This window comes from Neophocaena asiaeorientalis, unplaced genomic scaffold, assembly GCF_003031525.2.
Source record: "Neophocaena asiaeorientalis asiaeorientalis breed wild unplaced genomic scaffold, Neophocaena_asiaeorientalis_V1.1 scaffold669, whole genome shotgun sequence".
Classification (NCBI taxonomy): domain Eukaryota; kingdom Metazoa; phylum Chordata; class Mammalia; order Artiodactyla; family Phocoenidae; genus Neophocaena; species Neophocaena asiaeorientalis.
In genome coordinates, this window is record NW_020174694.1 from 660177 (window position 1) to 687984 (window position 27808).

The following is a 27808-nucleotide window of genomic DNA, read 5'->3' on the forward strand; positions in this document are numbered from 1 at the left end:
TAAACATATTTTTGTTGAGTATAGAATTTTAGGCTGACTTTGTTAAACATTTCAGTACATTAAAAATGCTACTCCATTTCTACTGACTTGCACAGTTTACAATGAAAAATCCATTGTCATTCTTATCTTTGTTTCTCAGAATGTATGGTGTCTGTTTTTTCTGACTCTTTTAAGATGTTCTTTTTATAGTTGGTGTTGTATACATTGTGTGTTTGTGTTGGGGGAGCACTGTAAGTGTGCATGCATGTTGTGTGGTTTGTGTATTGTGTGGGGTGTTTGTGTATATGCATGCTTTTTTGCATGGGGGCATGATTGTGTCTTTGTTGTGTGGAGATGAGTTTGTGTATGGCGGTTGTATGTTGTCGGGGCTATTTTTTGTGTGCTTTGTTTTGTAGGTCTGGTATTACGGTGTTTTACCTGGTCATTGTTGTCTTTATTTTGATTATTGATATATGGGTGAGAACTTTTTATACCAATTAAAATATTTTTATTTATCCCATTATTTCTCTGTTTTGTTTTCTCTTTGTTTTTAAATTCATTGCATCTTTCTGTTGTTGCTTTTGAAAATGTTGTTCTACCTTTTTTTCTCTTTTAATATTTTAGAATTTATCTGTTTGTTTTCCTGGTTGTCTTTGAAATTTAAAAATGTGTATTAACATCAGACTTCAAAATTTAAAAGAACACCTCCCTTCGCCCATATTAAAAAATTTGGAACACTTTATCTGATCACTTCCTTCCCAAAGTTATACTTTTGTTGTCTAGTATTTCAAGTCTGACTATGGAAATCCCACAAATTATATTCACCATTTTTTCTAACAACACATTAAAATTTTTTTAATACATATTTTAAAAATTACCTTTGTACTTACCATATTACGATAACCTTGTATGTCAGATTGTGCTTGTACGAACATTCCTTTAGAGCAAATCTCTTAATGGCAAATTTCCTTGGATATCGTCTGTAAATTCTTCATTTAGCCCTAGTTCGCAGTTCTACGTTGACCTTTTCTCTTGGCCCTTTGGAGATAATATTCCACTGTCTTATACTGTTGCTGTCAAAGCCTGGAAAGCCATTTCTCTCTCAGTCTGTTTATTAGTTCTTCTGTTTTGTTTTTAGTGTTCACTGTGATGCGGATTTCTTTTTATGTATCCTGTTTGGGCTCTTTTGGTCTGAATCTGTGGATCTATGCCTTTTAGTAGTTTGAGAATATTTGCAGCTTTTATCTATTCTCTCTTTCTCCAAGTACATTTAAACTTGTGTGAGATACTATCCTTCAGTCGTTCATGTTTTTAGTCCCACTTTGATATTTTTCATTCCTTTTTTTCTTTGTTTCTTATGGGTAAGTGTTTTTGAACGTATCTTTGTGTTCTCTAAATTTTTCCAGCTCTGCTGCATCTGCTCTCTAACCTTTTCATTTGGTGTAATAGTGGTTCCAGCCTCATCCCCAATTCTGTTTATTTCTGATATTGGGAAATGGTGTCCCTAGCGATCTTGCTTACATTTGGAGAAACCAGGGATGCCTACTCTCCAGAGTGTTGTTATGGTGCAGTAGGAGGTTCAGTCAGAGCTCTTCGTTTGTCATGATACATGGAAATAAGAATCTCTTTGCTGTAATTCCCATTAGTATTGAGGCAATATTTTAATGTTTTGAAGGAGTAAACAATTTTGAAGGGAAGATTGTAGAGTTATACAGATATTTGAGATTTTCTGATTTATCAGGGTGGGCCCAAGAATTTGCATTTCTTAGCATTTCCAGGTGTTGCTGATGCAGCTGGTCTGGGTAATAAACTTTGAGAGCCATTGGACCAGATGATGTTTTGGCTTTTGGCTCTGATTCTTTTACATTTGAATAGGGGTGTTATCTGGCTCGGGGATCATTTTATTAACACTTAATAAAACTGCTATAACAATTTCCTTTAACACCTGAGTAGTTTGTTTAACATCATTGCATTAATGTAATGTTTTATTTTAGTGATCATTCAGGATATGTTCGACCACTACCAGTGCCACGCAGTTTAAATAGTGATATTTCCTATTTTGGTGTTGGGGGCAAGCAGGCTGTTTTCTTTGTTGGACAATCAGCCAGAGTAAGTAAAAATATTTCTTAAAAGTGAAAGTTGATCAAAATATTTTGAGGTTGACTTTCTAAATGTGTTTATCCAGTTTAAATTGTGGGAATTTATAAAGTACTCTTTTAAATATTTAACAGATGATAAGCAAACCTGCAGATTCCCAGGATGTTCATGAACTTGTACTTTCTAAAGAAGATTTTGAGAAGAAGGAGAAAAATAAAGAGGCAATATATAGCGGATATATTAGAAACAGAAAGGTACAATACATTTTAACTCAGTAATTGTAGATTCATTACTTTGGATGGATGATAGGACAATAACATTTTTTTCATTTTCTGAGATACTAATGTCATTTTAAAAACTTGAAGATATGGAATTTTCAAATTAAATTTTCATTCTTTTTCTTTTAATTATGTGAATAGCAAAAGTGATCATTTATGTGCTTTCTCAGGCTGAAGTCTTCAGAAAACAGATTTTCTCATAAAGCCAAGTAAGCTTTCTGGAAATTGTTCATAAGATTGTAAACTTTTTTCCTTGAACTGAGTGTGAGTTTTTAAGTATTTGTTGTATAATAATCATAGAAGCAGAGTAGAAAACAGTGATAGGGTAATAGACTTTTAAGAAATCTGAGCTCCAGAGAAATAAGTAAACGAGAAACTTATTTCTGTTATAACTTTGCATTCAAATGCTCATTTTAATAAGCAGAGTGTTCACAAATTTGAATCTTGTTGGTGAGCACATGGTATTTGTTGTATTACTCATTCAGCTTTTCTCTGTTTGAAACATTTTAGAATTAAAAGATTTTTTAAAACCTTTTTTAAAAGTAAGATTTAAAAAATTCTTTTCTGCTTATAAAGCAAATTGTAAAAATTTTATAAAGAAAATAAAAATAGTCTCAAATACCAGAAAAAAGTACTTATGACATATTTAGTCGAATTTTCTTCTAGTTTAAACTTTATCATATACTTATGCTTTGAGCTCTGTTTTATTAATATTTTGAGTATTACTTCATTTTAGAAAGTATTTTGGTACACAACACACTTTTAATAGCTTCACAGTATCTTTGGCTAAATGTACAGTAATTTGACTATTCTGTTAAGCATTTAGCTTACTTGAAGGATTTTTTTATAATTGTAAAGACACTGCTATTAGTATCTTTGCACAACATTTTGCCTGAACTGCAGTTTTTTCTTCGTATAAATTGTTAGAATTTTTATAACTGTTATAAGGAATTTGAACTTAGAAATATTTATGGTGTATATTACAAAGTTGCTTTTCTGAAAGGTTGAACCCAAATCAGATACACTCCCGGCAAAGGTATATTGGAAGTGCCTGTTGGATCATTGCCTTATTTTTCAAAAGAACAAAGCAGGGAGGGAAGAATGATAGCAGAATGTTAGTGGTTTGATAAGTGAAAATAATACCTTTTCTTTCATACTAGTGGGCTGAATTTTTTTCATGTTTATTAGCTACTTTTACTTTCTTTATAACTGAACACTATCCTCTGTCCGAGAAATTTCTTCATTTTGTCATTCCACCTTTTCCTCTTTAAATTTATTGCATTTATTTAACAGTTTACATATCTTAATATATTGTTTATGTAACAGTATTCTGTCTTATCTTTTCTATGTTATCTTAAAATCACAAAGCCCTGTAAAGTATATTGGTGGAAATATTATTTGCCATGTTAAAACTGGTGAAAAATAGAAACAGAATTTAAGTGATTTTTTTCAGAACTGTATGGATATGATAAAGCTTGGATAGTACTGAGGTCTCTTGGGTTATCATTTCTTCCAGCTTTTCCTGTGTTTTGTGCTTAGTTCATCCCAGCAAACATTTCATGGGCACCAGTAGGTCCCTAGTCCTTTTCTTTTTCTGACCTGTCCTTTCCAGCCTACTTTTTGGGGGCTCCTCCTCTATTCCTAAGCTGTTATCAGTTAGTACGGTGTGTGTGGGGTTGATGGTTTTTGATCTATGGGGACTAGCATGCACATGCCCCCCCCCCCATATGTATATATATTCATTCTTATATATACCACTTAATACCAACAGTTCTCAAATATGTATTTCTTGTCAAGACTTTTTTCTTAAGATTGAAACATTGAATCAGGCTGGACTCCTTAAAGGGAAGAATCCATTCTGGCCATTTTAAACAGAAAAGGGTTTCATAAGGGGAGTTAGATGTGCTTAGATGATTATTGGAAGGGCTGAAGGAATGATCTTTAGGCTGAGTCTTGTAGAATGATGCCAGGGTATTCCAAACTGACCTTCTAGGGATGCTGCAACATCTGCTGTAATCAGGTAGCTGGAGGACCACAGCTGGATCTGGAATTCAGAAACACAGTACCTTATCTCTGATCCAGGAGTTGGAAAAGTCTTGCTGCCACAATTGCTCCAACAATGGACACAGAATTTCTGGCCATTACTAGTGCTGTATCAGTGCTGATGCTTAAGCTGGAACCTGGATACTGGTCTTTCAGTACCTTGCATGGTAACAGAAAACTTTTAAGAAACCTCAGGAGATGGCCTTTGCCTCACTTTTCCCTTCTAAATCTTTGGCTAGTACATCTAATTGGTGAAACCTAATTTGCATCCACAAGCAAAAATTTAAGAGTCTGAGAAATAGATGTTTTTTGATTTCTTTCCATCCTCTGCAGCCCGGGAGGGGACAACATAAGGTGGTACAAATGGCAGCTGAATACCAATTGATCCTATCTAGCACACGCATTTCCAGTTTGAGTTAGATGTCCCTCTCCACGGGTTCTGTAAATAACTCCCTTTTGGTACATCTGAAATCAAATATCTATAAATGTTTCTTATTTTCTTCCCCTTTCCTCCAACTATTAACAGTATAGTAGTAACTGTAATCCTTCACCACATTTAATTCTTTTAAAATAATTCCTTTCATTTATCCTCTCTTGCACTCATTTCCACTGCTTGATTCAGCCTTTCCAGCCACATCCTTCATCATATGTTTAACATATATTCTAAACTACCTTGTATCCCTTATAGTCTCAAATCCTTCATGTTCTCATTGGTCTGGGATGTTTTTATTAAGTCATCTGCTGGGTGAATGTCACCCCATTTTTATTTTTTTAACTCTGTAGTTCTTGGCTTATAGATTTCTAATGGCACATTGTTTTATAATCATTTGTTTCTCATCTATTAGATGGAATTTGTAGGGAGGAAGGATGCTCTCTTTCTTTTATCTTGAACCCTATTTTCCTCATGCCCAAGTTGAGTCATAGGGCTTAGAAGGTGCTATCCAAATATTTGGATAATGAACCTGCATCATCAGTAAACCCAAGCTAATCTACTAACTCAAACTGTATAAAATGTTACTTATATATTATGTATTGTAGCTATAATATTAGTAATTTACTGTGTAGGGATGCATTGGAATTGTATTGGAGGGTTGGTTTTTATTTTTTATTAAGAAAGTAATAATACACACTTACTAAAAAAAGAAAACCAGTTTCCTAGACATAATAGTTCAGTGTGTATCTTTATCCTTATACGTTTTTATGTGTACAACTTATATAGTATATATATATATACATGAAATTTTTAACATACAGACTCATAGTAAAAACTGAGACGTTTGTAATTCTTATCCTCAAACATTCCCCCACTCCCCACTCCCCACTTCCCTCTGAAAGTGGTCTGGGGCCCAGGATGATTTTACTCCCTTTTAAACAGAGTGCCTTTGGGCTAAGCCATCTGGGTTCAGGCTGCATCCTAGTTTTCCTGAACTTGGAGGGCTGGCTGGGCATTGGTCCTGACCAAGTTAAGTGGTAGGTACCCCAAGCAAGGACTCATTCCACCTTAGGGTAAGTGTTCTCAATTTTGGGGTGCAGTTTTAAACTCAGTATTTATTTTTCTTTATCCTTTTCTTTATGATTTTCCAGTTCGTGTAGCATTATGGTTTAGCATTCTCCTTGATGTATGCCAGTTTAGCAATCTATGTAAAAGTTTCCCTCTCCTCACAGCATTGTTGTCACACACTCAGCTGGTTTGCAATTGGCCATTTTCCTCCGAAAGATTTTTGAAGCCTGTATTTGAAATTATCCAAGTGAATCACATTAAAGGTTGATGTAAATGTTATTTGTTAATTACAGTTAAGGTGCATGTAATGTGTTGTACTTTATGTTCACTCTTGTAGCCGTCTGATTCTGTTCACATTACAAATGATGATGAAAGATTTCTACATCATCTTATCTCAGAGGAGAAGGAAAAAGATAGCTTTACTGCTGTGGTTATCACAGGGGTACAACCAGAACACATACAGTACTTGAAAAATTATTTCCTTCTTTGGACGAGACAGTTAGCGTAAGTATTTACATTTGATTCAGGACATGTTTCTTCTTATCTTTTTTAAGATAGAAAATATTACAGACATATTGAAGCCTCTTGGCTGTCTGCTTTACTCCTATCCCATTTCCTTCCCTTCAGTACAGGAATCATTACTCTGATGTTAGCATTAAAATGGTTCTGTATTCTGTAAATAATGTACCGATCACCGGTAATGTATTGGTCATTACAAATACAAACATGAGGCCCATGCTTTTTGACAACTGTGATAACATTTAAAATAAACTTGAGTTCACCGATTCAGCTCATCACCCCCAGATCCCCCTTTTGTGCTTTTGCTGTGTAGCGTGTATTATAATCTTCCATACCACACAGTTTACTTATATTTTTGTCTACCTTCTACCTTGGAATGTCTGTCGTTTTTTATGCACTGCTGTATCCCAGTGTTTCCTTTTACATAGTAGATGCTCAATAAAAGTTTACTGAATGAATGTATTGAGTCTATTAAAATAAAAAAAAAAATCTGTATGTGACATGAGTAATACTGAAAATAAATCTTTGTGTACCTATTCCAGGAAAACTTTTAGGAAGTATATATTCCATTGGATCAAATCAGAAGTATATACATTTAATGGCTCTTACGTTTTTTCATCTGTAGTTACACAGTATAGACCTTTGACTGGATTGTTTCCATAATTTGTATTAACCTGAATTAATTAGTCTTGCAAAATGGGTATACTGTACAAAATTCATGTTTTTAAAGAAAGTATCTTTTCTTATTTATTCAAAGGGCTGTTGTACTTACTTTGAGATTCTCTATTTTATACATATATATTAACAATTAAAATTTTTTATGGGGAAATTGATTTTAGGAATGCCTTTTTTCTTGAATATTGATGTTTATTGGCTCTGTAACACAAGAGTTTTAAATAGGACTTTGGAATGTTTCTTCTCTAAGAACATCTTTTATTAGTTATTTTATTATTTCTCTTAACTGAAGGAATTCAGTGTACATTAATGACATAATTATAACTTAACTCTTGCTTTTAAAAAGAATGACGTATAACTTTAACCATTCTTTGAAATAGACACTTGCTAAGCTATTTATAGCACTCTTTCTTAATGTATGGTTGTAAACTTATTGTTGACTATGATGTTAACACTTTTGAGATGTCTGAAGAAAGAAATCATGATTTTCAGTGATTTCCTTTTATCTTAGTAGTGTTTTAAACTAGGACAATTAATGTAATTTTAAAAAGTTAAAATTCATATGAAGGAATATTTTAAATTCCTGCTTGAGGAATAATTACACGTGTGATACGGGATATGGGGAGGTGAATAATCTCCTCCAAATATAATCTTTTGAAACATTTGCCAAAATAAAATAACAAAGATTTCTGAAGTGGTGGTTTTTGATGGGATAATGTTGAATTTATTCGTTTTAGGAGTATTGGCATAAGATTGTTTCCGTGTCATAGGAGAAGAAAGATGAGAGTTACAGAATGATACTCTCATGTTGGGGACATAAGTTAAAGTTACTCAATCCTGTATACTCCCTGATATTTGAGTCCTTTGTAGAACATCCCTAACAAGTAGAATTATAGCCTCTTAACTTCTAGTTTTAGTTTTTTTGTTAAACTATACTTAAAGTATTTGGGCCTTAAAGTTGGAAAGACTTGGATTGAAGCGCCCCCAACTCTATAATTCTGTGACCTTAAGTAAATTAAATTATATACGTTTCTTGCATTCCAATTTCTATATAAAATGAAGGGTAATAATATCTGAATCTCAGGATTGTTTTTACCATTAAATGGTTTACTCTGTTTAAAAATGCTTCATATAGTGCTTGGCACCTAGTAAGTACTGCCAAATAGTTATAGAATTTTTTTTGGTAGAAGATTAGATGAACTGTAATTTTATGTGATTTAAAAGTGTAAAGGTATTCTTCTATGTTTTAGGCATATTTATCATTACTATATTCATGGCCCAAAAGGGAATGAAAAACGTACATCAAAGGAAGTTGGACCTTTCAACAACATTGATATTGAAGTAAGATAAAATTCTTTCTTAAAGTATTGTGAATTATTAGGTATCTGTTCTAGTTCCAAGTTACTCTGGACAAGAAAACTCAGTCAGTAAATAGGCAACTTCTCTGTCCTTGTCTTTTACCAGAACACTTCCCTAATTTGATATGCAAGTAAAGAGATTATTCCTAGATGTATTTTTGTGGAACCTTTGTTTACTATAGTATATGGTTTTTCCTTTCTCTGTCTTCTGTAGAGATATGAGCTGTTACTGAATATCATGTCTCAAAAGCAGGGAAGAAAAGGAATAAATAGTTTCTCTTTTGTTCACAGAAGTCTTATAACGGTAAAGTAAGATTTAGAAGAAAAGAATATTTGAGTGCTGAGTTCTCAGTATCCTTGCCCACACGTCAGGAAGAATTTCATGTACATCTTTATCCCACTTCCTACCTCTAGCAGGAAACCTTGAATTAAATGTGCTCTTCACTTAATATATCCTTCACCTCTGCTTTGCTCTTTCTTTGCTTACTTTCAGTTTTTTGTAGTGTATTTTTTTTGAGATGCTACTTAGAGCTATTTAATCCAAGTAAAAATATATATGTATTTCAATAAGCTAGATGATTACTTGTACAAATAAAAGTAGTTTTTGCCTGTTCTGTTGTTGGATCGTAGGTGAGAACAAAAGTAAAGTCACTATAGAATTTAATTGTTTTTGTTTTATTTTTATTTTAGATTTCTGTGTTTGAAAAGGGGAAGACACCTAAGATTATCAACCTAAGGGAAATACAAGATGACATGCAGACGTTGTATATAAATACAGCAGCCGATAGTTTTGAGTTCAAGGCTCATGTTGAAGGAGATGGTGTAGTGGAAGGGATTATCCGATATCACCCTTTTTTATATGATAGAGAAACGTATCCTGATGATCCATGCTTTCCATCAAGTATGTTAATCTGTTATCTTAGCTACAAAATGTGATTTAGGATAGTGATTTGTTTTCTTAACAATAATTCTTAGTTGGATTGTTGAGGTTAGATAAATTTAAAAACTTTTTTCCCTCATGCAAATCTTAAGTTATTAAAGTATTTATAATTTTTATAATTCTTAATTTTTGTGTATATTCATTTCCAGATGAATAAAGCAGTGGCTTTAAGAAAGATTATATATTCTTTTATCATAGATCTCTTCCTGAAGTGAATTTTTAGCTATGTACTGCATAGTAATCCTTTATATAGTCTCCATGTTGTCTTCCTGTTATCTTTGTAGGTATTTATAAAGTAGTTTTAAACTTTACTTAGTCATACTAGTTTTTTCTTTATGCTTTCTGATTTTTGCCTTGCTATAGAAAGGTATCTTATACCTCAAGATTATAAAAAAGATCCTGTGGGTTTTTTTCTTAATCATTTTATGTTTACATCTTTAACACATCTCTAATCTTTTTTGTGTGTGGGTTAACTTAATATTTTCCATGTGGGTTTCCAGTTTCCTAGCACCAATTATTGAACGTTATGATTTTTGTAATAGTTCAAATATCACTTTCATAATAATATAAAGTTCCCATAAGTGCATAGATCCGGATTTTTTACTATAAGGAATTGATCTAGTTTGTGTTTTTATTTATTTATTATAAATTTATTTGTTTATTTATTTATGGCTGTGTTGGGTCTTTGCTGCTGTGAGTGGGGGCTACTCTTTGTTGCGGTGTGCAGGCTTCTCACTGCGGAGGCTTCTCTTGTTGTGGAGCACAGGCTCTAGGTGCGTGGGCTTCAGTAGTTGTGGCATGTGGGCTCAGTAGTTGTGGCTCGCAGGCTCTAGAGTGCAGGCTCGGTAGTTGTGGCTCACGGGCTTAGTTGCTCCGCGGCATGTGGGATCTTCCTGGACCAGGGCTCGAACCTATGTGCCCTGCATTGGCAGGTGGAGTGCCACCACTGTGGCAACCACTGTACCACCAGGGAAGTCCCTATTTTGTGTTTTTATACATGAGTAATGATACTCTCTTGTCCTTTATACTGTATATTGATATCTGTAGGGCAAGACACTATTATTCTTTTTAGAGAAAATTCTTAATCTTTTGCTCTTCTGGATAAACTTTGGAATCACTTTGTACTGTACTTTCACTTTAAAAAAATCCTAGTGGTATTATTGAGATTGCATTGAATTTTCATAGATTAACAATATTAAATTTTCTCATTCAGAATAATTCTTTAGTATAGCCTTAGTATTGTGGGTTTTGGAACCAGATTTCCTGATTTGAATCCTATCTTTGCCACTTTGTGTAAGCTTTGACAAAGTACCACCTGCCTCAGTATCTGTGAAGTTGGGGGGGTGATAATTCTTGCCTCATAGATGTGTTGTGAGGGTTGAATAAGAAACTGCTTCAAGTCCTCAGAATAGTGCCCGACTTTGTTTAGTAAGTGCTCATACATGTTATTACTCAGTGACCTTCCCTCCCGTGAAGTCTCTAGCATGTTTTTCATTTGCCATTTGTAATTTTTGCATGCTTATAGACAAAAAGATAAAGTTCTTCAAATGATGTCTTAAAATAATAGCCAGTAAGGTGAATGAGATCAGAGGGGTTCTCTAAGAGCAAGTGAAATGGTGTGATTGAAAGGAATATTTACTTGTGATGAACTTGTGAGGGTTTTTTTGGGAGAAGAAGGCTTTATTGGGGGTGGGGGGAATGACTTAATGCCAGAATAACTGAGGTATTACTATGTCAGGATCATAATGTTTGAATCTAATTTATCTAAATATATGAAAATGTATTACTAACAAACATAAAAATGTAGACAGTTGAGCTTTATAACATAGGTTATAATTCTAGCTGTATCATAAAGTAAACTTACATTCAGTGTTATTAATTTGTCCCAGCTAGGCAAACTTGCTGTTGCTCGATACTGTAGATTTTCCAGATGATTTTTATGTAAGTAAACTGGTTCTGACAGAGTTGTGAAGCTTGTGGTTTAGGTACAGGATTCAAGCTCCCATATTTATAAATAGGTTTTAAAGATTGCAGGCTCAGTAGCTACTATAGTACTCCTAACACAGATGGATTAGTATGTGATCAATTATTGACTTTGTAATGAGAAACACTATTGGCAGTGTGGAACCACTTTGAAAATCTGCCTTTTTGAGGGCAAACAGAATAAAGCCACCTTTAGATTTTATAGAATGCAATGTTAAAGATCATAAGATTTTTTGTTACCGTTTCTCTGAAGTAGCTTTAACATTTCACTTACAGAAATTGATTTCCCAGTGGTAAAAATTGCGTATACTTTATAGCAATAAACATTTTGTTCCAATATTCCTTTGTTCTAGAATTAAAAGATGAAGATGATGATGATGACTGTTTCATACTTGAGAAAGCAGCAAGAGGGAAAAGACCTATTTTTGAATGTTTTTGGAATGGACGACTAATACCATATACATCTGTTGAAGAGTAAGTTCTGATTTTTGCTGAAATTATATTGTTTTGTGATCTAATCTTTTTACTAACTAATACTTTGTTCTGTTCAAGCTTTGACTGGTGTACTCCCCCTAAGAAGAGAGGGCTTGCACCGATTGAGTGCTACAATAGGATATCTGGTGCATTATTCACTAATGACAAATTCCAGGTCAGCACAAATAAACTGACCTTTATGGATCTTGAGCTAAAATTGAAAGATAAGAACACCCTTTTTACAAGGATTTTAAATGGACAGGTATGGTTTTAAGTATAAAATTTTGAATATTTGCAAGTGTTCTATTTTAAGTACAACAAAAGTCACTAGTAGTGTAGATTTGTACTGACAATTTGCATACTTTTCATTTTATTTAATCTGGAATATAAATTTTCATTCATGAGCATTTATGTGTTCACTCAAAAATTTCAAATTGATTAGATCTTGTTCAGGTAAAATTTACAGATCTTTTATCAGATCTTCATCAGTACCTTGACATAGTAAATAGAAGCTACAGAACCATGTCCATTTGATAAGAGCATATAAGAACAATTTTATCTAATACAAAAGCTGTGTTTATATATTAATAACCTAAATATGCAATTTTAATCTAATCTTGGGGGTGAAATTGAGGTAGAACTATGAAATACTTTGGGCTAAAAGGTGCTGTGAGATTGATCAGTATTAAAATCTACATTAATCAATAGAAAAAGAGTGATAAATTTTTTAAAAAGTAGGATAGAACTAGTGTACTTTTATTCTACCTAAGCACCTCAGAAACTTACTTGATGCTACTCTTTCAGTAGTTTAATGTTAAGTTGCCAAGAGATGGATGCATTTATTCTGAATTTAAAATTGCTTAAGCAATAACCACAATACATGACACACAGTATTTATAGTCAGTCATCCCTACAACATGTTGAAATTCATTTTGCTCTTAATAAAAAGATACTGAGTCTTATATACTTTTATCGAATACAAGGGCTGTACATTGAAATACAGCATAAAAATTTGGTAGGCGGACTGTCACATTCCTAGTTAATAATTTTAATATTCTTGTCAAGATGACAAAGTGATAACAGTAATTTGCTGATTCAGGAAGGAGTTGGTACCTGGGAACAGGTTAGGGGGAAGATTTCCTTGAAGATATATGCCATTTTTGAGTGTTTACAATGTACATGTTACTTCTTATTCAAATAACTTTTTAAAACCAAAAGTTTTTTTTTTAATGATTAACATACTGGCCCTTTGACTATAAGCTGCAAAAACTTAAGCTGAAATCAGTTTTAGTTTTGCCCCATTTTCATTTGGAAATGGTATATTGTGGAATAAGATATATAGGGGGAAATGAACTTCTATAACTTTATGCAAAGTCTTCTGTGAAAGCATGTTATGTAAAGATTATCTTCCCTACTCATTCTCCTAAAGATAGGCATTAAACAAGTATATAGCACCTTACGCTGGAATGTAAATCTCTATACTGTCTCCCATCAGGGTGAAGAATGATAAGCAATAGCACATTTTTTTCCTATATATTATTAGAAAACAATTTTTATTTTATGATTTATTTTCTGAATAAATATAGATATATAATACATAATTAAAAGGAAAGATGTGTTTTGCATAGCAATGATTGTCAACCTTTTTTTCACTATCACTTTATAATTTTTGACCTTTTCTCCCCCTAATCACTCCCCACAATGACATTTTAATACCATAGATATACCATACATATGTTTAAGTACTATATGTATTTAATTCTGTGGCTGATACATAAAAAGATATTTTTATTGCCCTATTTAGAATGTGCATCGTTCACAGTAAGAAGGCTTCCACTTACCCTTTTCACCTAATCAGCTAGTTCTCCTTATCCTAGGCAGCCAGTGTTTGTCATTTTTTGGTATATCCTAGGATTTAAAACAGGGAAGCAAATCTTTGTTGATATTGACCATTAAGACCTTGGACCCAAGGGTGTAGCAAAGATTTTTCTTTCTTTAGTAATGTCTTTGATAGAAATCTAAATTCATATGGGAGAAGGATCCAGCAAAATATTTTAGTCTTTTATTAGATTTTCTGGGGTGGGCAGGTATGTGAAAGGAAAAATGAAATGAATGAGAAGTGTCTGTGGTTGTATTTGTTTATTAGTGGCTATACTTCATAGAACATTTAAAAATTTTACAGGAGCAGCGAATGAAAATTGACAGAGAATTTGCTTTATGGCTGAAGGACTGTCATGAAAAGTATGACAAACAAATAAAATTTACACTTTTTAAAGGAATAATTACACGTCCTGATCTTCCTTCTAAAAAGCAGGGCCCCTGGGCGACTTATTCAGCAATAGAATGGGATGGAAAAATATACAAAGCAGGACAGCTGGTAAGTTTAACTTATTTTTAGATTTAATTTTTAGTAGAATTTGAAACTAAATTAGATGTATTAGAATTTATCAACAACCAAAAATAATATATTTACTCTTGGCTCCTCGGGAGCCAGAAAAGAACAAAAAGGCCAAACGGATTTTAATTACGTAATTTAACAGGACATTTTATAAAAAACTTGATTTTTGCCAAAGGCTCAATTAACAAGGTTTTTATTGTTTCTTGCACTAAACTTTACTCAAATGGAGAATTCCATTTTGTTTTTTTAATTGTGATATGGAGAAATTATTTTTCAGCAAATTTTTATTGAGTGCTGCTCGTGAGTTACTGTGCTATTGACTGCATTGTGGAGAATGCAGAGGTCTAGGGGATGTCCTTTGTCCTTCAGGCTGTTTCAGGCTGTTACAGCCTGAAAACAGAGATAACCTAAGCAGAATAATCATAGGTAAGAAAGGGGTAAGTGCTATGAAAAGAGAATGAATAGTGCTCATAGTTTAGGAGAGAATTTTCTGACTTCGGATTGGCCTCGGAGAAGAGGGTGAATCATGCAGTTCTTTGTGCATGAAGTGGCATGTGTATGTAACTTGAAAGAGGTAAAGGCTCAGGTTTGCAGAGGTAATTATGAAGGTAATAAATGCACAAGTGTGACACTCTCATCATCATATATCGAAAGCTTTGGAATCAGATGCGGTCACCTCGAAGTAGTGTGTGTAGCTACAGCTTGCTTTTCCAACATTCAGAGGTTAGGAAAACAAAGAGGAGGAGCTGACAAAGGAGAATTGAAAGGGATAAGGTAGTGAGATAGAAGGAAACCAGGAGAATAAGGTATTTGTTAAGAGTTACAAGGAGGGAGTGATCAGTTTTGTCAAATTCTGTGTGGTAGTCAAGTGAAACGCTTTCTCAGAGAAGATAATCTGAGCACAGACGAAGACGGGTAAATGCAGGGAAACCGCAAGCAACAGAGTTGGGTTGCTGCAACCTATTGTGTGTGTGAGGAGAAATAGTTCAGAAATGAAATGAGGCTGGAAGGTAGGTTGGGTGTAAATTTTTGTTGTCCTTGTAGTTGGGAAGTTTTGAATTGGACTAATGGAAATTACCCTTAGATTTTTCAAGCTAAGTAAGGAGAAGAAATACGTTATAGGCAAGTTTTGAGCTAATTTATTTGAAAGAAATGATAACTTTGTAAGTCACCGTTCACAGTCTGCAAGCAACATTTATGGGGGTTTGAGATAACTTGCCTTAATAATAATTGACTTGGAAGGCTTTGGGCATTTTAGACACATGCATAGCTATGACATTTTTGTATGAAGAAGCCACTGTGTCTTTTCAAAGATACGTTACAAATAAGTGGAGAACTTCACAAATATAACTTTATTAGAATATTAGAATGCTTTTTTTGTTAATTTTTCTAATGATAGATGCTGAGTTTTCCCCTTGCATAAAGTAGTTCTGTTAAGTAATTGTTAAACCTGTTTTTCTAAAAGTAAATATTAATACTAAATCCTTGTTTTAAAACTAAATATTAGGTCAAGACAATCAAGACACTTCCTCTCTTTTATGGAAGCATTGTAAAATTTTTTCTTTATGGTGATCATGATGGAGAAGTATATGCTACAGGAGGAGAGGTTCAAATTGCAATGGTAAGACCCCCAGATAACAAAAAGTATTTCTTCAAAGTCTCTTGGTACTACTTTCTTTTGCTTAATTGTTAAAATAAAGTTATGGTATTCTGTTTTGCCTCGTATTTGGCTTTTCCATTGGTTAAAGTAGTGGTAGCATGAATTTTTATGTTTCATATTTGATGTTTTTTAATAATCTATAGAACAACATCTGTGTGCCCAGTGTTTAATTAATGTTACATATATTATTGCTAGTTAACACAGTAATTTTGTAAAGTGCACATTTCATCCAGGGCCCACAAACATAAACATTGGAGCCAGACTTCTATCTCAAGAATGAAAAACTTCAAAACTAGAACTGGTTTTATCCTGATACTATGCTCTTGTTAAAATTTGAATGGCCTAAGGCCTATTTAATTAGGCCTAAGGAGTTTACATGAAAAATGGAAGTAAACACTGTGGTATAATGTAATAATAGCTATTATGATTTATATACTTAACTAGGGTAAAAATATGTTTCTTTGGAAGAAATGTTCTTGTTGCAGCTAAATTTAAATAGTTTTTTTTAAATGTTGGTGTAAATTTTATTTATTCAGGAACCTCAGGCACTGTATGATGAAATAAAAACTGTGCCAATTGCAAAGCTGGATAGGACAGTTGCTGAGAAAGCTGTGAAAAAATATGTAGAAGATGAAATGGCAAGGTAATTTACCTTTCAAGATGCATATGGTAAAAAATTAACAAGACAAATCAAGAGGAATTGTCCTTTTAGCAGTTATTGAGTGTGTCGTTATGCTCTTCTATTTGGGCACTTGTAGTCTTAGATGTGTGTATTGTGACAAACTTCTTGCTGTTAAAAAAAACCTGAGAGCTCTCTGTTACAAAAACAGAATCCTGTATTTCATAGAAAAATGAGGAAATCTTATATCTACAGTGTCACTGTTATCAGCACTATGATTAAGTTTGTTAAAGAAAAAAAAAAAACTTTGGCCTACAGCTAGAAGAAAATGGTAGTAACTGCTGAGAGGTAAAGATTAGTACAAAAGAAGTAAAAGGAAATCGAAAAATAAAACGGTTTGTGGCTCTTGTATAGCTAATGATATAGTCATTTTGATTTCTACTGAATCTCACTGGTAATTCTTTTATTTGTAGAGTTTATCCTGTCTCCCAAAGGTAGCTTGTACTATAAATGAATAGAAAAATCTCAAAAAAAAAAGCACAGTTCCTGGCTGTTAACACCAGGAAATTTTGTCTTACTCTGTAGCCACAACAGTGGTTGAGGAGAAGGAAATGTTTACAGTATTAATCATACAGGATTTCAGATTTAACCTGTCAAAAAAAATTAGAAATAAATATTAAAATTTCTAGTAACTTTTATTTTTAAAAATAAGACCATAATTAACACAGTTCTTGAATAATTAATATGCTGGTTTCATAATAGGCTCCCTGATAGATTGTCAGTAACTTGGCCTGAAGGAGATGAATTATTGCCAAACGAAATTAGGCCTGCTGGAACCCCCATTGGTATGTTTTTGGGTTTTTTGTGTGTGTGTGTTTGTTTTTAAATACTGAAAAAATGCTTTTCTTACATCTTACATTTCATAGTAAAAGACCATGAAAAATTAAAGTGCTGTGTGAAGACCTAGCAGATTCATCAGATTCTTTGGGTGTGACTCAGACATTCTTATTTTTAATTTTGGACTGATAGGTGCATTAAGAATTGAAATATTGAATAAAAAGGGGGAAGCAATGCAAAAGCTTCCAGGAACAAGTCATGGAGGGTCAAAGAAACTCCTGGTTGAGCTCAAAGTTATACTACACTGTAAGTATACAAACTAATTTGGATCTTTATTGTTGTTCTTAAATATATAACATATGTTTTAATATCTTTGTGTAATTATGAGCTAGCAATCTGATAGATAGTACATTTGTTTAAAGTTAGGAGTTTCAAAAGTGTGAATAATTCATATTAAAAAAAATCAATTGTTTTCTGAGGGTTTTTTTTTTACATTTTATTCTGAATTTTCCTATGTAGGTAGCTGTGGGCTAAAATAAAGATATGATGTGCATACATGTAGTAGTTTGTACAATAGGAATTTTGATTGGATAATCCTTAAGATCCCTTCTAAATCAAAAATACTGTGTCTCTGAACCTATGGGCCAGAAGTACTTGTTTCAGATGAGAATCCTGGCCCACTCTTTGGTAAAGGAAAAGAACTGCATATTATTGCTCATCTTGTATTTTCCTGACTTGAATCACCTTGTTTGTTAACTTGTCTGTTGTTTTTTGTGTTTTTTAACATCTTTATTGGCATATAATTGCTTTACTATGGTGTGTTAGTTTCTGCTTTATAACAAAGTGAATCAGCTATACATATACATATGTTCTCATATCTCTTCCCTCTTGCGTCTACCTCCCTCCCACCCTCCCTATCCCTCCCCTCTAGGTGGTCACAAAGCACGGAGCTGATCTCCCTGTGCTATGCGGCTGCTTCCCACTAGCTATCTATTTTACATTTGGTAGTGTATGTATGTCCGTGCCACTCTCTCACTTTGTCCCAGCTTACCCTTCCCCCTCCCTGTGTACTCAAGTCCATTCTCTACATCTGTGTCTTTATTCCTGTCCTGCCCCTAGCTTCTTCAGAACCTTTTTTTTTTTTTTTTTTTAAGATTCCATATATGTGTGTTAGCATACGGTATTTGTTTTTCTTTCTGACTTATTACTTCACTCTGTATGACAGACTCTAGGTCCATCCACCTCACTACAAATAACTCAGTTTTGTTTCTTTTTATGGCTGAGTAATATTCCATTGTGTATATGTGCCACATCTTCTTTATCCATTCATCGGTCGATGGACACTTAGGTTGCTTCCATGTCCTGGCTATTGTGAATACAGCTGCAATGAACATTTTGGTACATGACTCTTTTTGAATTACGGTTTTCTTTGTCAGTTGTTTTTGTCTTGACTGCCTGAAAGTATTTTCAATTTATATTTTCAATAATTGTTCTATCACTATATATTGCATGTCTGTCCATGGATTTTAAAGATGTTTAAAGATGTTTTATTCACTATGCGTTTATTTCCAACATTTATAAACTAGTCAATGGTCATGTATACTTTCATTGTATAAATGTCTTACTAGCCTCGGCAGCATTGAACAGTTTGACTGATTTTACTGCAGTACTCTTATTTTTGGCCTCTGTGACACTCTATTTTATATTTCTCCAACTTTTTTTGTTGGCTTAAAACAACATATGTTTATTATCTTACAGTTCTCTAGGTCATCCGTCCCAGGTGGACTTCACTGTGCTAAAATCAAAGTGTCAGCAGGATAGTGTTCCTTCTAGAGGTTCTAGGGAAGGCTCACCTTTTCCACTTCTAGAAGCCACCCACATTCCTTGGCTTGTGGCCCTTTCCATCTTCAGAGCCAGCAGTGTAGCATCTTCCAGCCTCTCTGTGACTCTGACCCTCCTGCCTCTGTCTTATTTAAAAACAAAAACAAAAATACACACAGGCATACCTCATTTAATTGTGCTTTGCTTTATTGCCATTTGCAGATACTGCATTTTTTTACAGATTGAAGGTTTATGGAAACTCTGTGTTGAGCAAGTCTATTAATGCCATTTTCCCAATGGTATTTGCTCACTTAATGTCTCTGTGTCACATTTTGGTCATTCTGGCAACATTTCAAACTTTTTCATTATTTGTTACGGTGATCTGTGATTAGTGATATTTGATGTTATTACTACGACTTGCTGAAGGCTCAGATGAAGGTTAGCATTTTTTAGCAATAAAATACTTTTTAATTGAGATACGAACATTTTATTTTTTTAAAGAAATAATGCTCTTGCACACTCAGTAGACTACAGTATAGTATAAACATAACTTTTATATGCACTGGGAAACGAAAAAATTTATGTGATTTGCTTTATTGCGATACTTGTTTTGTTGTGGTGGTCTGAAGCCAAACCTGCAATATCTCTAAGGTCTGCCTGTATATATATATATTTTTTAATTAGAAGATTTTTTTTTTGTTAAAGTATATATAATTCAATTATTTTTTAAATGCACACTTTACTGTAGAGTGTTTCACATATTTGTTTCTTTGGAATGTCATTTAACTTGTTCCATTGTTTGATCTATTTCCTGAGGACTGGAAATTACCCCAAAAGCTTAAACAGATTTAGGTTAACCATTTTTTCCCCCCTAAAGCAAGAATCCATACTCCATAGCGAATCTGTGTTTCTTAGGGTATTACCTCAAGAGGCATTTGATGAGTGTAATTAATTGTCCTACTTTTAGTGCTGCTAAAATGGATTATTGAATTCACTTGGCTAATATGATTATAAAGTTCTCCTTTCATCTGCGATGTAATGGTTTCATCCATTAATGATTTTTGCTTAGTTATTTGGTATGCAAAATGGTGATCCCCTCATTCTTTTATTTCTTCCTAATTTATTATCCCAGTTTATTATCCTTCCTAGTTTATTTGTTAGTAATAAATTTCAGTTAGGGTCATTGGTTTACTCTGAAACACAGCTTTTATAGGAAAGGCAGTATAAAGGCTTAATCCTTTTTCTTTAATTGCAAATTACCAGTCAGGAATTGGTACAGTACTGTGGTGCTCAGAGGCTGTTTTTTTTGATTTTCATAAATGTGTTTTTCTGAATATATGGGGTTTTATAGATTTGACATGCTTCCTTGATTTTGATGTGCCTTCATGTTTGCTCCTCTGTCCTCTTGATAAGACCCTTTTTTGTCTTTGATTTGAGCTTTCTTGCTTTCTGGCTCAAGACATCCTAGAATCTTCTTGTACATGTTTACCCTAAACCTCGATACACCCATTACTCTTTTTTTAACATCTTTAATGGAGTATAATTGCTTTAGTGGTGTGTTAGTTTCTGCTTTATAACAAAGTAAATCAGCTATACATATACATATATCCCCATATTTCCTCCCTCTTATGTCTCCCTCCCACCCTCCTTATCCCACCCCTCTAAGTGGTCACAAAGCACCGAGCTGATCTCCCTGTGCTGTGTGGCTGCTTCCCACTAGCTATCAGTTTTACATTTGGTAGTGTATATATGTACATGCTACTCTCTTTGTCCCAGCTCCTTTCAGTGGGGAATGGCATTTAGAGGCCTGAGTGTTAGGATTGCTCATGGCCACTGGGCGAAATTGTTTCTAAGCCTTTTCGATTGATAGCTAAACATGAATATTTTTGGAAAAGAAAAAAAATGAATTCATATCGATATTCTGAGTTTTTATTTAACCACTTTGATTTCATTTCTTTTATGTTGAAAATCTTGATTCTTAACAACATTAACAGTTAGTTACTGCTTTATCCTATAATATAGTTTCAAAATAGTGATACTTATAAAATTACTAATAGTACTATTAGATTAAATTTGACTTCTTTGAAGCGCTATTTGTCCTTAAAGTTATATATTCTAAAGTTGAAGTCAGTTGAAATAATTTAAAAAAAAATTTTAATATGGTCATATCGCCTACCTACATTTTGGTTTTGCTTATGAATTGCTTTATTTTAATTCTATTTTGGTAATATTTTAAGTCATGTAATTCCAAAGTCAAAAATAAATAACAAGGAATATTTCAGAGAAGTGATATCATCCTTCTATTTGTTTTCTTTCTTCTACTTTAGGTCTTGCTTTTTTCTCTTAATAGAGCACTAGGTCTTAGAGATTACTCTATGTAAATAAAGTATGCTATTTTCCTCTTGAAGAAAACTTTTAAAGAAATGATTTTCAATATCAAAAGAAAATTATTTCTATATTCTTTTGTTTGTGCCAGTTAAGCTTATTTACAGATACATTTTTAAGAATAGAACTAAAGGAATTTTAATCAGCTGAATGAATAAATTTTCATTATGCTATTGACTTGAATAGGATAGCTTTAGATTTTTCGAGGTTTCAAAACTACCTTAAAAAATGTATAGCAGGTAGACATTTGATGCCAGTGTGACATTTCTTATTCATGTTCTATATTTAATTTCTCAAAATATAAAATTTTTTTCTTTTATTAAGCTCCAAATGGAAATAAAGAAATCATTTCACATATTAGTCAACATGGAGGAAAATGGCCTTACTGGTTTAAAAAAATGGGTGAGTTGTTATTCTGAATGTTAAAAATTCTATCAGTATTACATTTACTTGAATTTTAATTTCTTCTTAATTTGTCCAGAAAATATTCAAAAGTTGGGGAATTATACATTGAAATTACAAGTTGTACTGAATGAAAGTAATGCAGACACTTATGCAGGAAGACCACTACCATCTAAAGCAATTAAATTTTCTGTCAAAGGTAAGCAAAACACCAATATGTAACTCTGTATGCTAAAGGTGGCATTTTAAATCAAGAGGAAAACAGGTAATTTAATAAAAGGTGTTTGACCAATTGTATAACCATCTTGGTCTTAGAATGGCTTTATAATTCTGCTTGGTAATCATATTCCTTATAAACTTTTGAAAGCATCATTGTTTTCTAGCTTCCCTTGTTACTGGTAGAGTCTAAAGTTATTCTGATTCCTAACTTTTGCATGTTAAACACCCTCCACTCCCAGTCCAACCGCCCCTATCCTCCCTCTTCCGCAATCCCCAGAAGTTTGGATAATTTTTTTGTGTGTGTGGGGGGTCCCAATTTCTGAAATTTTAAATTCTAGGGATTTTTCTTGAGTTACTTTGATTTCCTACTCTGTTTTTTCTTTCTACAACATCTAGTGTTAAGACGTTGGACCTCTTGACTGGTGTACTAATACTGTTTTTTCTGCTTTACATCTCTTGGTTTTATTTCTGTACTTTACAAGAGACTTCTTTAACATGATGTTCGACACTTGCTATTGAATTTTTCCTTTCTGCTATAATTTTTTTAGTTTCTGAAATATTCTCTGGTTATTCCCTTTTCAAAGTATTTTCTCCAACTTCATGGATTCAGTATCTATTAATTCTCTGAGGCTATTAATAATAGTGGCATTTTTTCTTGACGCTTTCAGACTTTGTTCATAGCTTGTTTCCTCCATGTTGCCTTTTTTCACGTCTGCTCTGGGTCCTTTCTATTAGATGCTCTCTTACATTATTAGTTATTTGCACACAGTTAAGAATAGAACATTCGAGAGTGTTTATATCATTTGGGGAGATTATGATAAGAGAATTCTAGATTTTTTTCTCTTTGGCTGTTCAGATTTCCCAGAGTGGAGTGTAAACACCTGGGTGCCAGCATTTAACATGTTTATTGGAGTATAATTGCTTTACAGTGGTGTGTTAGTTTCTGCTGTATAACAAAGTGAATCAGCTGTATGTATACATATATCCTCATATCTCCTCCCTCTTGCGTCTCCCTCCCACCCTCCCTATCCCACCCGTCTAGGTGGACACAAAGCACTGAGCTGATCTCCCTGCGCTATGTGGCTGCTTCCCACTAGCTATCTATTTTACATTTGGTAGTGTATATATGTCCATGCCACTCTCTCACTTTGTCCCAGCTTACCCTTCCCCCTCCCCGTGTACTGAAGTCTATTCTCTATGTCTGTGTCTTTATTCTTGTCCTGCCCCGAGCTTCTTCAGAACCTTTTTTTTTTTTTAAGTTTCCATTTATATGTGTTAGCATACGGTATTTGTTTTTCTCTTTCTGACTTACTTCACTCTGTATGACAGACTCTAGGTCCATCCACCTCACTACAAATAACTCAATTTCGTTTCTTTTTATGGCTGAGTAATATTCCATTGTATATATGTACACATCTTCTTTATCCATCATCTGTTGGTGGACACTTAGGTTGCTTCCATGTCCTGGCTATTGTAAATAGAGCTGCAGTGAGCATTGTGGTACGTGACTCTTTTTGAATTATGGTTTTCTCAGGGTATATGCCCAGGAGTGGGATTGCTCATGTTCAGTATTGATCTTTCACTTGATTTTCCTATTTTCAGTAAACTGTAATGCTTTCAGTAGTGCTGTGTCCCTTACTCCTTGGACCAACTCTTAACCTTTCCTGGAGAAGAAACCTTCCAGATATTGCTGAAGATGAGGAAGGCAGTTGACTGGCTCTGTGTGTTGAGGGGTGGGGATCTGAGGAACTGTTTCTCAAACAAACTTGAACAAGTCTTCCTTTTTTATTTCAATTTCACTCCTACTTGATAGAGCCATTCTTGAGACTTTTGAGTGTTATATAGTGTGAATTAAATTGGCTCCCTGCTTGCTTTGTTGATGATTGAGGATTTGATTTCTTGAATCTTTCTGCTAAGTCAGTTATACTTGCCCATATATTCTCCAGCTTTCACATTCTGTTACTGTTGTCTTTTTTCTTGTTCATTGTTTTTGTAGGTTTAGGCCTCTTTAAAAGAAATCTCTGTAGTGCCACATTTTTATGGGGTTTTAGAGAGCTGATTTAAGTGCCTGTGATTACCTTGCCTTCTCTAATCAGACAACCACCTTGGGGAGTGTTCCTTTTTGTACATACAGATCTATCATGTTCTTTAAATACACCTGTGGAACATTCTACAGTATGGACATGCTGTAGTTTAGCAGTTTTCTTTGATGAACATTTCAGGTGTTTCCAAGTTTTTGGCTGTTACAAATCACATTCCTATATGGAAAAAAATTATGATGCTTTGTGTACAAGTGCTTGAATATCTCTAGAGTGGATACCAAGAAGTAGAATTGCCAAGCTGCAGTGTGTGTGCTTTAACATTTTATACATATTTACTGTCAGGTTGTCCTCCCAAAAGGTTTTGTACCCTCATCAACAGACTGAGGGTTCCTGTTTCCCTATGCTCATTCCTGGCTAACCTGTATTATAATATTTAGCCTAGTTGGTGGTTACATTATTTAATTATTAGGTTGTGTACCTCTTCTAGCCTTTATTGGATATTGTCATCTGTGAAAGCCTGTTCCTTTACTATGCCTATTTCATTTTATTTTTAATTTTTTAAAATTTATTTTATTTACTTTTGGCTGTGCTGGGTCTTTGCTGCTGCTGTGCACGGGCTTTCTCTAGTTGCACGGAGCGAGGGCTACTCTTCATTGTGGTGCGCAGGCTTCTCACTGCAGTTGCTTCTCTTGTTGTGGAGCACGGGCTCTAGGCGTGCCGGCTTCAGTAGTTGTGACACTTGGACTCAGCGGTCATGGCTCACAGGCTCTAGAGTGCAGGCTCAGTAGTTGTGGTGCATGGGCTTAGTTGCTCTGCGGCATGTGGGATCTTCCCAGACCAGGGATCAATCCCGTGTCCCCTGCATTGGCAGGCGGATTCTTAACCAGTGTGCCACCAGGGAAGTGCCTACTATGCCTACTTTAATAGTGTAAAGCTGTAGTTCTCAAATTTAAGTTTTACCTGAACCACCTGCTGGGCTTACTAAACTGCAGACTGGTGGGCCTCACTCCTGGAGTTTCTGACTCAGTAGGATGATGTGAGCCCTCGAATTGGCATTTCTATTAATTTCCCAGGGGATGACTTGAAACTATTATCTTTATAGGAAGTTTTAATGTATTGTGGATTTTAATCCTTTATTGCATACGTTGCAAGTATTTTCTCATATAGAGCTTCTCTGTTAACTTTGTATCTAATAAAATATTTTGAACTTTATCAAATACATCGTTGTATAGCTGTTGAGTATTGTGTTTTGCCTTAGTTTTTCCTATGATAAAATTATAAACATATTCCTTTATTATATTCGAAAATTTCATAGTTTAAAAACACATTTATCTCTATCTCTAGACTTTTATACATGGTGTGAGATAAAGTTGTAACTTTATTATTTTCAGAGGTGGATTATAGATATAATTTATATAAACTTTGCACAGATTTAAAATGCCATCTTTATTGTAGTCTAATCTTCCATGTATATAATGGATGTTTCTACCTACAATGAATCTTCTGACCGATGAATTTTCTTTTCATGTTTATTTTTTTTTTATTAAGAGGGTAAACCAGAGAAATTTTTATGTGGTCTTTTGGATCTTCCTTTTCGTGTTGGAGTCCCATTCAATATCCCTCTGCAGTTTCAGGATGAATTTGGTCATACTAGTCAACTATCAACTGATATTCAGCCAGTTTTTGAAGCAAGGTAATCTGAGTTTTCATATTTGCTAAGTATTCACTTTTTTCTTTTTTTAGCTTAAATTATTTATGTTCGGTTAACTTCAGATTTATTATTTAAAATGCTTAGTGGATATTTTATGATATCTGGGGGATTTGTTTAGTCCCAGTCTATTCTCTGTGGCTGTAGTGTCATACATACATTACCTCAATAAAGTTTGTTTTGACTGAATTTACTGTTACAGTTGTTTGGGTGAGACTGATATAGTTCTGTCTTAGTCCATTTCTTTTTGCAAGTATAATATGACTTCTCCTGGCAATTTTATAAACCATACCATGTTTATTTTGTTGTTTACTTAGAAATTATGGCCATTTAAACTTAGTGGTTACCTACTGGTAGGTTTTTAACCTGCTAATAAAATTTATTTTGGTTTGCTTTTAAAACCATAGCAATAAAGTTTACACTTTCCATGGAAATTTGGTCCTTCCTTAGAATTTGCCTTTACTTAATAGCTCTATAGAGTGACATGATTGGCTTATATTAAAAAATAGCCCTGAAAAACAATGTGTCCAGTTATATAATTGAGGATGTTCATTGTTTTCCATTACCTTTTTTTGAGGTGCCTAGGAAGAATTCTTGTTTTCCAAATTTCTGCCAAATTTGTCGTTTTTGGAGACACTGGTTTTTTTTTTGGCTGCGCTGCAAGGCATGCAGGATCATACCTTAACCAGGGATTGAACCCCGTGCCCCCTGCAGCGGGAGCGCAGTTTTAACCACTAGACTGCCGGGGAAGTCCCTGGGCCCACGTTTTAATGTATGCTTTTGCTATCGCCGTGTACTTTTTTCCCCTGTTGTTGTAATTGTTCACTCTTTTAATCATTTGACTACGTACTGTATTCCAGGCATTTGCCAGCTGGAGATACAGAAGTGAATAAGAGCATAGTATTTGCCTTCTAGAAGCTCACAGACTAGTTTAGTGTCCAGATTTATACCATGGTTAAGTTCCTGAAAAACAAAACAGTTACAAAAAATATTGAAAATGAGTTGCAAAAAGTGATTTTGACATACTATATTCATTTGAATATTAAACCATAATGGAAGAGTTGAATACTTAAGCATCTATGTGCTTAATAAGAAACACTAAAAGTAATGTCTAGTCACAAATGGAAAATATTTGTGCATTAGTTGACCCCTGTTTTCAATTAAACTTCCTTCTTATCCTTGATAGGACATTCTTACACACAAAGTCTCTATCACACATACATACTGGTAATTAAGATTTGGGGCTTAAAAAAAAATCTTGGTGGCCTGGCTATGTGAATTTACCTTCAGTAAATTTGTTTGTTTTTTTCTCAGTGTTAACTAAATTAAACAAAAAATCATTCACACATATAGCCTAAAGAATCAAATAGTTGGATGAGGTTTATATAAAAAAAGAGTAATTCCTCTGCCCTCTCCACCCCACCCACAATCGACTTCTCAGAACCACTTTCAGCTTTCTTACTTGAATGTTTTGGTACCTATTGCACATATCTAAGTAACTTTATATTGTTACTTCTTGATTCTTCAGTTTTAAGCATTATCTCTTGACTTATGGAAGATGAGGACACACTCTCTTGTTGCCACTTACATTACAAATAAACCTCCTTCCTAGTCCCACATTCTTCATTAAAGTTGTATTCTGGCTTGATCAGTATTTAGTGCTTGCTTTATTATGATTACGTAAGCGCTAATTACTTTCTTCATTGCACAACTGTTGTTCTTTTTTTCTTTGCTAAGTAACTCTGCCAGTTGCCTGGTGTCTTCTCAAGATGCTTGGTACATAGATAACCTATCAGTTTCATATTTTTTTCTCTATTTATTTTTGGCTGCATTGAGTCTTCGTTGCTACATGTGGGCTTTCTCTAGTTGC

General features: G+C 33.9%; 1 protein-coding gene across 1 annotated transcript in view; it reads left to right on the top strand.

The window, feature by feature from the left end:
- The window catches only part of SMCHD1 (structural maintenance of chromosomes flexible hinge domain containing 1), a 133499-nt gene that overhangs the window by 30256 nt on the left and 75435 nt on the right, over positions 1-27808 (top strand). Inside the window, exons 6-20 of the mRNA XM_024758934.1 lie at positions 1974-2088; positions 2211-2330; positions 6236-6402; positions 8343-8433; positions 9141-9351; positions 11727-11847; positions 11926-12109; positions 14030-14224; positions 15753-15866; positions 16442-16548; positions 17287-17369; positions 17554-17667; positions 21892-21969; positions 22049-22168; positions 25779-25923. Coding sequence (XP_024614702.1) covers positions 1974-2088; positions 2211-2330; positions 6236-6402; positions 8343-8433; positions 9141-9351; positions 11727-11847; positions 11926-12109; positions 14030-14224; positions 15753-15866; positions 16442-16548; positions 17287-17369; positions 17554-17667; positions 21892-21969; positions 22049-22168; positions 25779-25923 — 1965 coding nt within the window. The remainder of the gene's footprint in view (positions 1-1973; positions 2089-2210; positions 2331-6235; positions 6403-8342; positions 8434-9140; positions 9352-11726; positions 11848-11925; positions 12110-14029; positions 14225-15752; positions 15867-16441; positions 16549-17286; positions 17370-17553; positions 17668-21891; positions 21970-22048; positions 22169-25778; positions 25924-27808) is intronic.